At 47.4% G+C, this 16,122-nt stretch overlaps 1 protein-coding gene across 1 annotated transcript; it reads left to right on the top strand.

Annotated features, from left to right (window-relative positions):
• The first annotated feature begins 6,116 nt into the window (after positions 1-6,116).
• LOC142587039 (uncharacterized) lies at positions 6,117-14,125 on the top strand. The gene is made up of 8 exons (XM_075697922.1): positions 6,117-6,388; positions 8,893-8,930; positions 9,198-9,279; positions 9,432-9,460; positions 10,128-10,182; positions 10,429-10,472; positions 11,064-11,157; positions 13,889-14,125. The coding sequence occupies exons 1-8, from the start codon at positions 6,346-6,348 to the stop codon at positions 14,002-14,004; spliced, it is 501 nt and encodes a 166-aa protein (XP_075554037.1). The 5' UTR covers positions 6,117-6,345; the 3' UTR covers positions 14,005-14,125.
• Positions 14,126-16,122: the final 1,997 nt, after the last annotated feature.

Raw genomic sequence — 16,122 nt, 5'->3', positions numbered from 1 at the left:
ACTTTAAGTGCAGCCTGTTTCCCTTGGCAAAGGTTTGCCCGATCCTCAACAAACCACACTGGTGCGCCCTGGGGCGCCCTCATGGGCCGTTTCATCCAATCATCAAAGCACGAGGGCGACCCGGTGCGCACCGGTGCGATCTGCCGAATTTCCCATTAGTTTCGCAATACACTTATCGCTACTGTGCTCTTCGCAGTCACTACTACGTGACGTATAGTGGAATGAAAAAAATTTAGTCGTGACTCTCGGGACGAAACGACGTAAAAGTGACAATCCCCAGAATGTTTGTTTTCTTGTTTGTTTGCCCTTTGTTATGGCTCATACCCACTATGGGGGATCGGCCAAGAATCTGGCGCAATGAGATGAAGGCATTCAGTACTTATTAAAAAGCAACTGGAATGCATGAGAAAGGACGTGACAAATGAAAAATAACAAGAAGTGCTACAAATCTACCCCTGCAATGCGAAAACACAGTTGCACGCCAACGAAAATTGGGACGAACATTGAGGTTGATTCCTGGGCATTGAGGCTACATTCGAGAAGTAAAGAAAAAAAAGAAAAGTATTTTTTCGGTGTAGCTTAATTATGATATTACTAATGTAATTATTAATTGGTTTGCTAAACAATCCGCCGCTGAAACTCCAGCATGTCAATAAGGTAACTATGGGTATTGCACTAACTTTCCGGGTCTTCAGTCACCAGTTTGAGACATCAAACTCAGCATGGCATATTATACTGTGGGCATTGCACGGCTAACTAGTAAATCGTCTGGAAACATATTAAATTATTGAAGAACTTAGTAAGCATCCGTTTTCTTCTTTTTAATTTCTTTGTATTTATTTCAGGGACATTTGACTCTTGCGACAAACATCAACAGACGAACGAGCTACGAAGTCTCTTCCAGTTGCACGGCGACGAAAATACAAGCACGGTACACAACAGAGTTCTTATTCATTCTTGAATGTGCTGCTCAGTTCATGGTCGACCTTCACAAGAAACACTAAAATGGTGGTAAGGATAAGCATCTTACCAACAAAGAATACCAATCTGAATGAAATAGGTATGTTCGTTTAGATTTCTCAGTCAGACCATCATTTAGGTTCAGCATTTGGATCCAATATTTGCGTTTTCCACATGCTGCGCGTTCCAATGAGCAGAAACATATCAAAGGGTGCATCTTCACAACTAGTTTGCACCAGATATCGCACGGAATGAGCGTTTGAGCAATAATGATTGTGTACGTGCATGCTCAGTATGTGTAAGTACCACTTTGTCTTAGTTTGAACGGTGTCGCGTGCCGCCATTACTTGGGCAAATGTGCAGTGCAGGAAAACGCACTTGCGTAATAAAAAAAGAAAGTCTAAAAATCGAAAGACATCATTGTTACCAAGTTGTTGCTAAGGTAAAACGTTCACCTGAGATCTAATTCTGGTGGATGCAGAACTGTGTGGAAGCGGTTTAATCTTGTTCTTGCAGTTAGCTTTCGCTAAATGTAACAATAATTTCATCAGGATTGCTGTCTCGTCAGCTACGAAGAAAAAACACTCGTGAGAACGTCCTGAGCTGACACCGACATCCACGTTGGAGCAGCAGCGTGGCAATCTATCATACGATGTTACGTAATTAGCTTTGTGCTCAAGCACAAAAAAGCGTTTTCAGCAACAAGAAACATCAGGACATGGCTACTTTACACCCGTGAGAATGTCCTGAGCTGATACAGACATGAACGTTGGAGCATCAACATGTCAATCTAGAACACGATGTTACGTATTTAGCTGTGTGCTGAAGCACAGAAAAGCGTTTTCAGCGACAAGAAACACAAGGACACGGTTACATTACACCCGTGAGAATGTCCTGCACAATGACATAAAACATTGGAGCATCAACATGTCAATCGAGCATGCGATGTTACGTAATTAGCTGTGTGCTCAAACACAGAAAAGTGTTTTCAGTGACAAGAAACACGAGGACATGGTTATTCTACAACTGAGAATGTCCTGAGCTGACACAGACATCAACGTTGGAGCAACAACATGGCAATCTATCATACGATGTTACGTAATTAGGTTTGTGCTCAAGCACAAAAAAGCGTTTTCAGCGACAAGAAACACGATTACATGGTTACCTTACACCCGTGAGAACGACTTGAGCTAACACCGACATCAACGCTGGAGCATCAACGTGGCAATCTAACATATGATGTTACCTAAGTAGCTGTGTGCTCAAGCACAGAAAAGCGTTTTAAGTGACAATAAACACGAGGTCGTGGTTATTTTACACCTGTGAGAACGTCCTGAGCTGACACAGACACCAACGTTGGAGCAACAACGGGGCAATGTTACGATGTTACGTAAGTAGATTTGTGCTCAAGCACAGAAAAGTGTTTTCAGTGACAAGAAACACGAGGACATGGTTATTGTACAACTGAGAATGTCCTGAGCTGACACAGACATCAACGTTGGAGCAACAACGTGGCAATCTATCATACGATGTTACGTAATTAGCTTTGTGCTCAAGCACAAAAAAGCGTTTTCAGCGACGAGAAACACGATTACGTGGTTCCTTTCCACACGTGAGAACGACCTGCGCTAACACCGACATCAACGCTGGAGCATAACGTGGCAATCTAACATACGACGTTACGTAAGTAGCTGTGTGCTCAAGCACAGAAAAGCGTTTTAAGTGACAATAAACACGAGGTCGTGGTTATTTTACGCCTGTGAGAACGTCCTGAGCTGACACAGACACCAACGGAGAAATCTATCATACGATGTTACGTAGTTAGATTTGTGCTCAAGCCCAAGAAAGCGTTTTCAGCAACAAGAAACATCAGGACAAGGTTACTTTACACCCGTGAGAATGTCCTGAGCTGACACAGACATCAACGTTGGAGCATCAACATGGAAATCTAGCATGCGATGTTTCGTAATTACTTTTGTGCTCAAGCACAAAAAAAGCGTTTTCAGCGACAAGAAACAAGAGGACTTGGTTACTTTACACCCGTGAGAATGTTCTGCACACAGACATCAACGTTGGAGCATCAATATGTCAATCTAACATACGATGTTACGTAATTAGCTGTGTGCTCAAGCACACAAAAATGTTTTAAGCGACAAGAAACACGAGGACATGGTAATTTTACACCTCTGAGAATGTCCTGAGCTGACACAGACATCAACGTTGGAGCAGCAACGTGGCAATCTATCATACGATGTTACGTAATTAGCTTTGTGCTCAAGCACAAAAAACCGTTTTCAGCGACAAGAAACACGAAGACATGGTTACTTTACACTCGTGAGAATGTCCTGCACACGGACATCAACGTTGGAGCATCAATATGTCAATCTAGCATACGATGTTACGTAATTAGCTGTGTACTCAAGCACAAAAAAGCGTTTTCAGCGACAAGAAACACGAGGACATGGTTACTTGACACCCGTGAGAATGTCCTGCACACAGACATCCACATTGGAGCGTCAATATGGCAATATACCATACGATGTAACGTAATTAGCTGTGTGCTCAAGCACAAGAAAGTGCTTTAGCGACAAGAAACACGAAGACATGGTTACTTCCTTGATGCACAAGAAGATTGTGCCTTCAGTATTTAACTATAAGATAGAAAAAACGCGGGGAAGGTGTTCACACCCGTCGCATGCCAGTACATAATAAGAACTGACTTGGAGAGTGAGTATGCAAAATAGAAGTGAGGCGTGCAGACAGGACACAAGAGTAGAGAAGCGGACAACACGAACGCCGACTATCAACTGAAGGCAGCACTGAGGCGAAAAAAGAAAGAAGACACAGTGCTCCCTTCAGTTGATAGTCGGCGTTAGTGTTGTCCACTTCTCTACTCTTGTGTCCTGTCTGCACGCCTCACTTCTATTTTGCATAATGAATCCTTACCAACTAGCTCAGCTTTCTGTCGTTCTATGAGAGTGATTATGTACCTGAGATCTCTTTGGGTCCAGCTCAAAATTACAAGGAGGCTAAAACCACAAGAAATACGCTGTCTTTATCTAGCTATATATTACATGAAATTATGTTTAGTCAGTGTTTTCTTTCTTGTCTAGTTTTTCATTTGGTTTGTAAGTCGTCAATAGTGATGTGCTTAAACCTAGTAGCGCGAAGGCAAAGCGTAAATGCGAGGGTGGCGTATCACCTGAAGATAAAAACGCGCGCGAGCGGACGTACAAGCTCTATGATAAAAATTACGAACAAAACAAAAAGCAGAGTTTGCGGGCCATCGATTCAAGTGTAATACGACGACCAGCTTATATTTCATTACGTTTATACGCTGTGTGGCTCACGATGCGAGAGAGAGCGTAACCTTTTATTTCAAATCAACAAGATTTGAGTCCGGCGTCTTTTTAGTGGGTCTGGGCACCCGCCGCGGACGCGGTTCCGAGACCTTGTCTCGAAGCGGCTTCCTCGGCTCGCTGGACGGCCCAGAGTTGTGCTGTCTGGTCAGAGCTGAGCAGTGCGGTCATCCAGCGTGACTGGAGCCTGGCGGTGGAAGAGACGGAGGGGCCAGCACTGCCCGACTTGTTTGTTAGGTCCCGACACTCCCATAACATGTGATTTAGTGTGGCAACCTCGCCACACGATGTGCATCTGTTTGTAGTGTACATGTCTGGATACATGGTGTGCATGAGTCTGGGGTTTCTGTAAGAGTCTGTTTGTAATTGTCTGAAGTGTACTGCTTGCGTCCTGTCTAACCTAGCGTGAGGGAATGGGTATATGCGTCTTTGTAATTGGTAGTGTGCCGTAATGTCGTGAAAACTGGTCATACGATCCTCCCATGCCCAGGCGTTTGCAGTACCCCGCGGGGGCTCTTCCTCCGATGCTGCTCGGTGAGTCAGGCCTCGAGCAACGCCGTGAGCCGCTTCATTGGGGGTGCCCATTCCAGCGTGTGCCGGGATCCATAGCAAATGCCTTCGGTTATCAACGTCGGCCTCTCCCAGGTGTATGGGATTTCGCTGGAGTGTCTGATACGCCTCTTACGAGATGCGCCCATTTGCAAAATTGCGAATTGCCGTTTGCGAGTCGCAGATCACGTATGTAGCTTTGGTTTGTGTGAGGGCCAGTGCTATGGCCGCTTCCTCTGCCGCTTCGGCATGTGCCGTGTTCACGGCGACGCTCGTGAGGTGCTTGCCTCGGTGGCTAGTAACTGCCGCCACGAAACTCTTCCTGTCTCGATAGCGGGCTGCGTCGGTGAAGACCGCCTCCTTGTCGTTAGAGTAACTTTTGTTCATGTATTTTGCCCTGGCTTTACGCCTCCCCGTGTGGTGTTGGGGGTGCATGTTGCGAGGCAATGGGGGTACGTATAGTTGCTCGCGCATGGGTCTTGGAATGTCTACTTTGACGCCGTGTTGCGAGTGGTATGTGATGCCGAGATTTTCAAGTACGTGTCTGCCCGGGCGGGTCTTGGAAAGGCGTTCAAGTTGGGACACTTGTTGCGCCTCCACGAGTTCTTCGAGCGTATTGTGTAGGTTATATTAGGTTATTGGGGAGATATTCTATTTTATAAATGCACAGGAAAAATGAGGACCAGGTAGCCTGTCTCAGTGATGAAGGTGAAGTAAATATAGTGATAAAATCCCAGTAATAATTATTTCAAGCAGATATAAATGTACTGCCGCGCTTACGTGTAGCGAGAAAAGTAATGCCGGATAAAAAAAAAGCGCACACAAGGAACGCCACGGAAGCCACCAGGCCGAGCTAACGCGTGCGCGGGTAAAAAAGGCAACCTCTCCTTTTTTTTTCATCACTAACCGGACGCAAACACAGACACGTGCGACCCTGACGAGTATGTTGCACCCGCGTGCCGGCAAGTTGTCCACTTGCGCAGTCTGCCCGCGAAACCGTCTCTCGAAGCTGCAGAACCGGCCAGTTTCTTCCTTACCGCTGTGTACCGATAACTGAACACGCGGGCGGACGGACGGACGGACACACACACACACACACACACACACACACACACACACACACACACACACACACACACACACACACACACACACACACACACACACACACACACACACACACACACACACACACACACACACACACACACACACACACACACACGCACACACGCACGCACACACATGCTCGCGCACGTGCACGCACGCGCAAAAGCAAAGGAAGAAACCCGATGCGCTCGGTTGCCGCACGGGCCAGCAAGTGACTCTGCGGTTGCACCTGTCACAAGGCGGCCAACGAGCCAAGCTACTATTTAAAGAACGCGGCGCTTCCGTTGTCGGCAGTCCTGTTGACGATTTCAGTTTGTGCTACCTGTGGACGCGGGAACGTGTTCTTCGGAAGCAGCCAAGCCGAACGATGGGATCCTTCCACCTGATGCTGGTCGCACTGGCCGTCCTGGGTAAGCGTACTCGGACAGGCGTCTTTACGTTCGGGAGCCGGAGATGGCTCGGCGCGGTTCATTGGGGTAAAAGCTTTTGCGCTACGCTAGCCATCACCTGACGCGCTTGCACGCATGACGGGGCATCATTAGGTACCTTGGGCATTCGAACCATTGTAGTGCCAGGATTTGGGCTAGTCAAATTAGGTATATATACCGTGCATCGTCTCGCGTGGCGTATATAGGCATTGTAGAACAATTCATTAAGAGGCGTCACTGCGGAACATTTGTATCTGTACGCCTTTTCTTTCCCCACCGCATTTCGCGGAAACGTGCCAATTGACTTAAGACCAGTTCTGTACGCCATGTTATCGGGCTAGACGGTGCAGAGCTCATTTATAAATGTAGCACGGACAAGACTGGCTTAATATTGCAACTGACCTCATTTGCAGAAGGCCTCTTTTTAAAAATTTAGTTTGAGTTATTGCCTAGCCAGCGGTACACTTGCGATCACATGCTTTTTGCGCCTACATCCGCAGCTATATCTTTGTCGGGCGCAGTTTTACACAGCAGAATGCAAATTACAGCTCCTTTAATCGGGAATTTCACTGCACAAAAAAAACGAGGAGCCGGTCAAAAGAAGTATCCGGTCACTGCCTGCGACGTACGTACACTGTCGAAAGTATATATAGGTTTGTTCTTTTTTCCTGCACGATATGTTTAAAAATGTCCCGTGGCAGCTAGCGCAATTCCTACCCTTGAGATGAATTACTCGATGAGGCGGCCATTGCTTCATCGAGAGATTCAAATGCTTAATTGAATCATTAACATAACTACAGTATTTTTCATCACTTTACGGCTCATATTCCAATCTACGAATTGTAGTCAGTGAGTTCGCAAGACGTAATGGAACGAATTTGGAGGGTCGCACCGGATTCGACATAAGTGCCATCAAACTTGGGGAAAAAAATCCACTGTTTCTCCACTTCCTTTTTAAGAAAACGCTGTTCTACGCATTGAATCGCAGAAGTAAATCGAACGCCAGTTCATTCCATTCGATACATTAAAAATGAGGACGCATTAAAATGTTTCTTCGTCCACGTCTGCGTTACCGCTTCATAAACGCTTCACAGTGCAGATATGCAAGTACTTCATGGCTTCCGCATTCTTGAATCAAAATGGCACATACCTACTCTGCAGGGAACGAGCCGGGAAGCGTACTTGTCATTGAAGGATTTATTAAAACTTCTATTAGAAAGGATGGCCCATTGCCTAAGATAGGGGTAAGGGACCGGGTGAAAGGGAGGATGCCTGCCTTTTTAGCAAAGGACCGCAAAGCGTTATTTCTTCGCGTCCCTTCCGGACGGTGGCGCTGCAGTGGCCATCGGTACTGGGAACGCGTTGACACACGGCCACTTTCGGACGACAAAATTCGCGACGTATTTGCTTACACAGTCGTGACATTTCTTCCTGGATATTTCGGCAATGACTTTTCGGGGGGCACGTTGTATTTGCACAAATAATCGCCCCGTACGAGTTTGCTCGAAACGGCGCTAGTCTCGAGAAATGCGGGTTCAAAATTCAGTTATGTTTCGCGTGCCAAAAGCTGTGATTCGATTATGACGCATTGTGATTGATGACGACGATTACATCTCCAGATGATTCGACTACCTCGGTTTCTTTAACGTGCACCTGGCGCACGGGAATTTCTTGCATTTCGCCGGCAACGAAATGCGGCCGCCGTGATAATGGTTGCATTCGTCGCCGCTTCGGGCTCCAAATGTGCAGCGAAATGCACATAGTGCTGTTCCAGTGAAGTTATCCGCAGTGTGCTTGCACACCTGTTAGAAGCGCTAAACGTCACAACAATGTGCGTATTTCGCTGAAGCCTTCAAGTGTTCATTAAGGTAAAGGAGCAGTTCCCGCCTTCAGTTGCACCACATATGAGTACACTTCTCGATACAGCTCCGGCAAGGTCTTTAATGCTAATCGAAACTGGTGCAAGTCGCCGCTTTCGCCAAAAGCTCCTGCTGCCGGCACTGGCTGACTTCAACTGCGCATTTACGACATGCCCACTTAAACACATGAATTCCAATTGTAGTAAAACATAAAATCATCTTAGATTATATCGTCAATTTCGATTTCTATCGCTGCCGTGGCCGTTCCAGGTTTATATCTAATGTTTATATCTAACGCTGAACATATAATGTATATGTTAAGAGCTACGTGCGCGGATAAAGCAGACATCCATGCTTCGGAGAATTGTCTGAAATTCGCAATCAAGTGTTTTGTGCTTGTCCAGGTGCGCTAAAGAAAATCGCCAACATATAACCAGGTCAACGGTACACCGTAAAGCCACAAAATGTTCAAACGAGTATAAACTTGATACCAATGTAATTATCCGCATCCCGTGTGATGCAAGAGTGAAGTGTGAACACGTATTCTGCAATGCATTTGAAGAGCTGTAAATCTGAATGCATGTAACTCTAGCCAGTATCCCGTTATTTACGAGCATTGCTTTCCAGGCTGCGGCGTGGCTGTGTCGGCGGCTACCTGTCAGTCGGTGCGTATGTTTGTTTATCCGCAACCCTTTCGTGATAAGATTCGTTCAATAATTTTTTTTTTGCAAGCGAAACAATCATTAAAACGGGAATACGTTGCACGGATGCAGAAGAAAACGGTTACACGATTTCTTCTGTTTTCCTCGCATCTGGTTTTCTTTGCCGCGTGCTCACCCAGTTTCTCGGATAAGTTTTGTTTTCTTGCCTGCTACTCTTGCAACTTGCCTCTATCGCATGCCATCGCGATTGATTTGTTTTGGTGCTTACAGGATGCTGATTGTTCACGAGGCCAGCGGTGTGTTCTCCACTCCAACTACTCGAGCAGGGCCAACTGTGAAAGCGATCGCCGTTGTGAGTACATCGCTTCCCTCATTTCCTTCACTCATCGGTTCGGCACGCAAGTCCCGAAGCCAATTTGTTGAATCCTAAGCACATCCCGACAATTTCGTTTACTGTCTCGCAAAGCTCGGCATGTTAATTCTCCCGCTTTACCTCGTTTTCAGGTATCGCTGTTTCTTCTACGTCTTGCTCGGTAAGCATTCCTATAGTACTGTTCTACTTGAAGCCTCGAATTGTTACCTAAAAGAATGCCTGAAATTGTTATTGTTTATTAGCGCTCTGTATGACCACATCCGCCGTATTTTCCGCCTAACATTGCTTACCAGTTCTACGAGCGCTTCCCGTCCCCCGACAATTGTTACTGCGGGATCTCATTTGCTACTTCTATTTCATGGCGTTTCTGGTAACTCAAAATTGGTCGTAAAATGGGGTTTATTGCAGCTCGTTCGAGGAATCGCAAGTGGCTCTTGATCCCGAGTCCTACCTAGCCTTTCGCATCAGCAGCCCGAGCTCGGGTCTCGCGCCGCAGCGGTGCCAGTCCGCACAACACCTTATGCATATCACCCACTACAGTCAATAAATCTTGAACCTAAGGATGATGTGCCATTAGTCGCGTGATATCAGACCTCATGTAACACAACCACAATAACAATGACTTCGCACCCGAAATACTTTAAGCCTTATGCCCTGATTTATTTACGCTTTTCAAAATGCGTCTCCTGTGAACCAAACTACGTGAACGCATCCAAAACTCCCATTCACCTGTCTTTTGGCTTCTTGCCAGCGTAGCCGTCACTCCGTACCTTGCGCCAATTAATTCTTAATATCATTCAATGTCCCACTTTTTTCCTTGCTCTCAGTGCGAGTCTGGCTTCCAGTGCCGGCTTAAGGATTGCCCTTCGTCACCATACGAGTGTGAGTATGAATTATTTGTTGTTGCGCAACTGCTCGCAGAAAAAGGCTCACTAACTGAAATTCAGGCGTTCCTGGATTCAGTCAGTGTTGAGGCACAGTATTTTCTCTGCGCTCATAAACACTTGCATTGTGACTTATTTTGTTTCATTCCACTTCTAAATATTGCCGACACCCGATACGTTAGAACTCGATATGATTTAACATGATACAAGCTTTTCTTTTCTTATTTCTTGGATCCTTTTGTAGGTTTGGTCTTGGAAAACAAAGGAACCAGATGCGGTGGAAGAAATGTACGTAAACTGCCACTTGTAATCTCGCCTAATTAATAGTGAACTGCCTTGCCTCTGAAGCTATAGTATAGGGTGCTTGTGACGTTCTCTTTCATGTTACAAAAATAACTGCAAATATACGGCTATTGTAGCAGATGTCCGTGGCTAGGATCCCGGGATTCCTTCGTAGCGTAACGTCGACAGAAAACTATCACTATCTAAGGCTCATAGCCGCAAGAGCAATGACATATGCCCTCATAGGACAGAGGCTACAAGCACTCGGAGCTGACTTATTTTACAATATTTCTAATATTAATTTTACTGTTAGGTCAAGTAGAGTAACTGTCGCCATTATAGGTGACGAACCTTCCTGTTTTCATTTTAATATATCATCTACTAGTGCACATGATTATGTGGTGTAATGACGTTAGTAAATTCGTAGGCGAAGAATGAAGTAATCTAATGCTTGTTAGGATAATTGGAAGCTTCTTGAAGAAGCTTTCGTCTTGCACTTCCTTAAGGCTAGTACAATGAAGATGTCAGGAGCCACGAGATGTTTTTTTAAAGGCATTCCTTCTGTCATAACTTTTTCTTGACTTCTGCACTTTGCAGGGTCCACAGTGTAGACCGAACCAGGTCTGCGCATACGAAAAGACCGGTTTGGTGTGCATCAAGTGCCCCTGTTATGGCACCGACCGCGCCGTGTGTAAGTGCAGCTTGGCAATTTCAAGTGAATCATTGCTCACTGAACACCTGTTCAAACTGGGAACTCTCTTTCAAAGGAGAGATCATCGCAATATCGGAGTTTCCTAGCTCTGTGGATTTCGCTACAGCAGCACCCTGCGTAATTTATTCTGTAATACGCGCATAACTTATATGTGTGCGTGCGTGTTTGTGCGTGTGTCGTATAACTTTTCAGCAATATGCATACGTTCCGGCACAAGCACTGAAGATAATGGAAATCACACTGAAATAATCGCAATGGAGCAATTTACACATTCGTTCGGCAAGACTCTGTTGTCAGGCGCTTGCAGGCAAATGGAACCACGACCTAAACGGGGAGCGTGTTCAGCGATTCCTCAATTACCCCCGTCCATCATGTCCAACGGAATGCACTTCTGATACGCTTTTTATCTTGCGTAGCCCGATTATCCCTGCGTCGAGAACACGCTTCGGAAATCTATTTTAGCTGTGGGACTCATCGGGAACCCAGAACAGCACCGCCAATGCGTTCCGTGTATCCAAGGCTCTTTAAATTCTCATGTTGGACACCAGATTCTGTGAAGTACTGTGTTCTCAATTTGTCACTTCTGAGATGCTTCTAGTTCTGTATTTGCGTGTGCAGTGCCTCGCGTCAATGTAACGATAGGTGTTCCGCTCACTGGCTTAGTCATTTGCCCGAGCTCCGTCAAGTTCGCGTACGTCAACTAGTATATACGCAGCTAACACTTCACAGTAACAGTAAACAAAGTGTTCCCCAAGATATTCTTACTTGCACGCTGTTCACCCAATTTGTCTGCAAAAGGAAGTCGCAGTATCGCCCTAAAGGTGAAGTACCGATTGCGATAGCAAATTCGTAGACAGATATACGAAGTAGGGATGGTAGCTTCATCGGGCGTATTAACTTGTAAACATTCGCTTACTAACTAAATCAACGAGCATGGTGTCCTACGCGCGCAAGCAAACACTAAAACATCTCAGTAGATGACCGCGCACAATTGCTGTCCACACGCTGGAGTGAGGAAGCGTGGCAGCAGCGAGCAAATTGACCTTCGTGCTGCCTCTGACTCTAACGTGAACTACGCGGTGGGAGCACATCACACACTAAGCTATCAGAACCCGGCGTACTTTGCCACCATCACAATTCGCGCTCAATATAGTGACCGCGAAATACGCAGCCGGAGTAGAACCATGCATTTCTGAGGCCACGCGCAGGCTTCGCGGTGAAGGCGCTAGATGACGCCGAGTGTTCTTGGGGGAACCGCGAAGGAGTCACGAGACGCTAATTTGCGGGATCGCCAGTAGTTCGTGCGCAGGCGCGAGTAAGAGAGGGTGCGAGAGAGAAAATCCGGGGGCTTTAGCTCCTTGAACATGTCTCTGGCTGAGTACTACGGAGGAAGCTTCTTAACGCGTGTTGTAGGCTTTCTTTCCCTAGGCGTGCCGGCATTGCGTAGTGGGATCGAGTTTGGTTACGTTCGGACGCTGGCTGCCGGCGCGGTAAAATAGGTGAAGCAGCGGGCACTGACTCCCGATTTGGCGACCGCTGCGTCGGACAGACTGGCTGGCATTTGCGGCGCTTGTGCTAAGTCAGTTGTGGCGGGTCATAGTTTTCTCGCGCTTTACGGCGATGTACCTTGTAAATAACATCGCAGATGTTTCCGTGGGAGCAGTAGCGACCGTAGTAGAGTCCGGGCCGCATATACTGAAAAAAGTCGCGGGGCGCGGTAGCGCTGAAATTAGCGTCACAAGTTGGCGGCTGGACGTAATATATATATTCAGTCGCGGTTTTTCAGTAATTGTAACAACGTGTCATTATTTCGCATTATTGGCGGCGCCTCCAGGACACCAAAGCGGCAATGGGGCGCTTCAAAGCTAGAATCCGAACTGGTTCGTGGGTTGGAGCTCGCCGAGGCCTGCGCGTGCCAGGGGTGTACAAGATCGCGGACAACCAATTTCGCTTCTGCCTCCGCGTCCCCAACCGACGGGCCGCCTTGCTTCCAGCTTAGATACCCCCGCTACCCCTTGGGTACCCCGGAGAGCCTGCGCCGCCTACAACCTCAGGTACTCGCCAGAGGCCTCCGTCTGCCGGTTACATGTGCCCTCCTGGAGCAGTGCTTGTGGAAAATCCGGTCTATCGTCGCGACGAAAAAAGCAACCCGCGACTTATACAACACGTACCAGTAAGAACCTTGTCTCTTCAGGCACGGCGATCACCAAATGGGGCGTCCGTACCCACTGCCACCGAGCGGGCAGCCAGCGGCAGAGCGTAAAAAAAGAACTCGACCGTACTCCGCAACGCCCCCACATATTCTCTCGCGCCCGATCTTACTCGCGCCTGCGCACAAACGACTGGCGATCCCTCAAATGAACGTCTCGTGAAAGAGTCCCGCTGCTGTACACTCCTCATACATGTCATCGCCCAACCGAGTTAATACGTTGCGTCGCTATGTGAAATGCTAGCGAATTTGTGTAGTGATCGTGATGAGTGCTGCTGCAATTTTTCAATGTTGGAAGCATGACGGGTCCACGTAGAGGAGGTTAATGCAAGGTGCACCTTGTGTGCACCATGTGTCTGTGCACGATTACTTATTTAACAGCATTAGCCACACTTTAGCATCACTTCTTACTAGGCTTCTCAGCTTTCGACATCCTTTAGAAATGCACTGATGGGTGTATGACAATTTTTCTTATAACCACAAATTTTTTTTGCACTACAGGCGTGAGCAAGAAGCCTGGCGTCGAGTGTGGGCCCAACAGCATCGCACAGGTGAACCCTGACAACAGCTACGTGTGCGATGGTTGCGCCTCCGCTACATCTGTGCTTACCCGCTAGCGGCACCGGTGACTTCACTGAAGACGACGCGCAGTGCCCCAATTGCATCATTGCTGGAAAGACACATTCGTCGTGATGCGACCAAGCCTCGGCGTCTGGAGAAAGGTCGGTCAAATAAATGGGTGCCGGGTTGATGTCGTTGTTGTTGTTCCTCTGAACAAGTGACACATACCGACCGTGAGGATTCGGCGAAGAATTGAGTGGCTTGCACAAAATGACTGAAACAAGTTTAGAACGTACACGCTAGCTGACGTGCTCACAGTGTTCTTTTTTTTTTACTGCGCTCTGGCAAAATGCGTGACAGCACCCATGCAATCTTCCATGTATTCCTATCTTCTGCAGTCGTCGGTCATCTTTCGTGGCCCTTCTCTAGTACAGGGTGGCCAACTGGAAATGTCCCCTGATTAGCCTCCCCGTCTTTACTTTCGTTTTCTCTCTTCTGCAGTGGCAGATAAGAGCCCAAAACAGGGTGTGCGTTGACCTCCTCGGATTCGGCTCCTACATGTGGCGAAGAAAATTTTGCACCCCCGCCCCTCCTGCGCTGAGCACATAACTGGTGCCTCGGCGCTAAGCACCGAAGGAAGCCACACGCGATGACCACTGCATCGTCGCGCACCTTTTGCGCTCGGCGATTGGTTCGGGTCTTTTGCGTGCAATGCCGACTGTTGACGCGGTGCCTGGCCGGCACGAACATGGCGTGCTGTCTGGTACGCGTGTTGCTACTGTGAACTGTCTTGCGGGCCCGAAGCACGTCTGTGGCACACCAGGCGAAATGCGAGGATCGTTCATTTGAGAGCACCGCAATCGCCGCGTGCGAGTCGGCATTTTACGTGCATTTCTTTGTTCTTTTCAAATTTCGTAGGGTTTCTCTAGGACAGAGAAAAATTGCTTACTGAACAAGCCGAAAGTTAAAAGGTGCTGAACTGAATGATTCATAGAACGTTATGAAGCTTTCTCATTGGAAATGGTAGTATCTGAATGCTTGAAATAAACGAGAAGAAAGGAGGTCACCCGAGGGGCCCGATTTCTATTAGTCGTTTCATATGAAGCCAAAAAACACTGACAACAAGAACAACATAGGGGAAATTAATTAGTTGTACTTAATAAATGAAATAAAGAAACGATAAGTTAATGGAAACGAAAGTGGATCAAAAAAGAACTTGCCGAAAATGGGAGAACGATCCCACCACCTTCGCATGCGAATGTTGCGGGATCATTCCCCACTTGTTCTGGAATTCTGAGGTGCACTTCAGGATGGCACAATCACCATGCAGGAGAAACCGGTCTAGCCGCAGGTGCCTACCCCGATGTAAGCGAGACACGATACGCACTGACAGTTGTTGTGCTAAATGACATGCGGGGCCTTTTCCCGGTGAGTGCGGCGAGGTGGTGGCAAGGGGTCCGGGCAATGTGCCTCACATGTGCACGCATTGTCTCGACTGCGATGTGCGTTGTGATTGGATAAGCTTGAGCAACGGCAATAGTTTCCGCCATTGAAGCACTGGGTGGTAATGCAAGGCACATCTTCAGAGCTTGGGCTTGAATGCTCTGAATTGTACGCAAATTGATTTTGCGGGTGTTCCATATAACAGGTAGACTGTACCGTAGGAACCCAACAACAACACACATGGATTGTGTGGACACCCCCAGTTCTTTCCTGCAAGGAACCTGAGCAGATGTCAAATAGCGATCAGTTGCTTTTTCACGTGTTTCACATGAGGAGTCCATGACAGGTCTCTGTCAATCACAACCACCAAGAAACTGTGACTTCTGCTGGATGATATCACTTGTCCGTTGATTGATATGCCGTATACAGACATTGGCTTCAGGGTAAATGCCACCACTGCGCCTTTTTCCCACGTTGCCTCCAGACCTTGCTTGCCAAGGTAGCATGATGTCAATGAAGCCGCCTTCTGAAGCCGAGCGCGAAGCTGAAGCCGTGTCGTCGCTGACGTCCAGATACAGATGTCGTCGGCGTAGATATAAAGAGTCGTACGGTGCTTGACAGGTCCTCGAGTAGTCCAATAAGGGCTAGATCAGAAAGCGTTGGTCCTAGTGCTCCGCCCTGAGGGACTCCGCGACTACTGTAATATTGGGGTGTCAGGCCATCCGCGGATA

The sequence above is a fragment of the Dermacentor variabilis genome, chromosome 7, assembly GCF_050947875.1.
Source record: "Dermacentor variabilis isolate Ectoservices chromosome 7, ASM5094787v1, whole genome shotgun sequence".
NCBI lineage: Eukaryota > Metazoa > Arthropoda > Arachnida > Ixodida > Ixodidae > Dermacentor > Dermacentor variabilis.
Note: the sequence above shows the minus strand (reverse complement) of the source record. Positions and strands in the feature narration are given on the sequence as shown.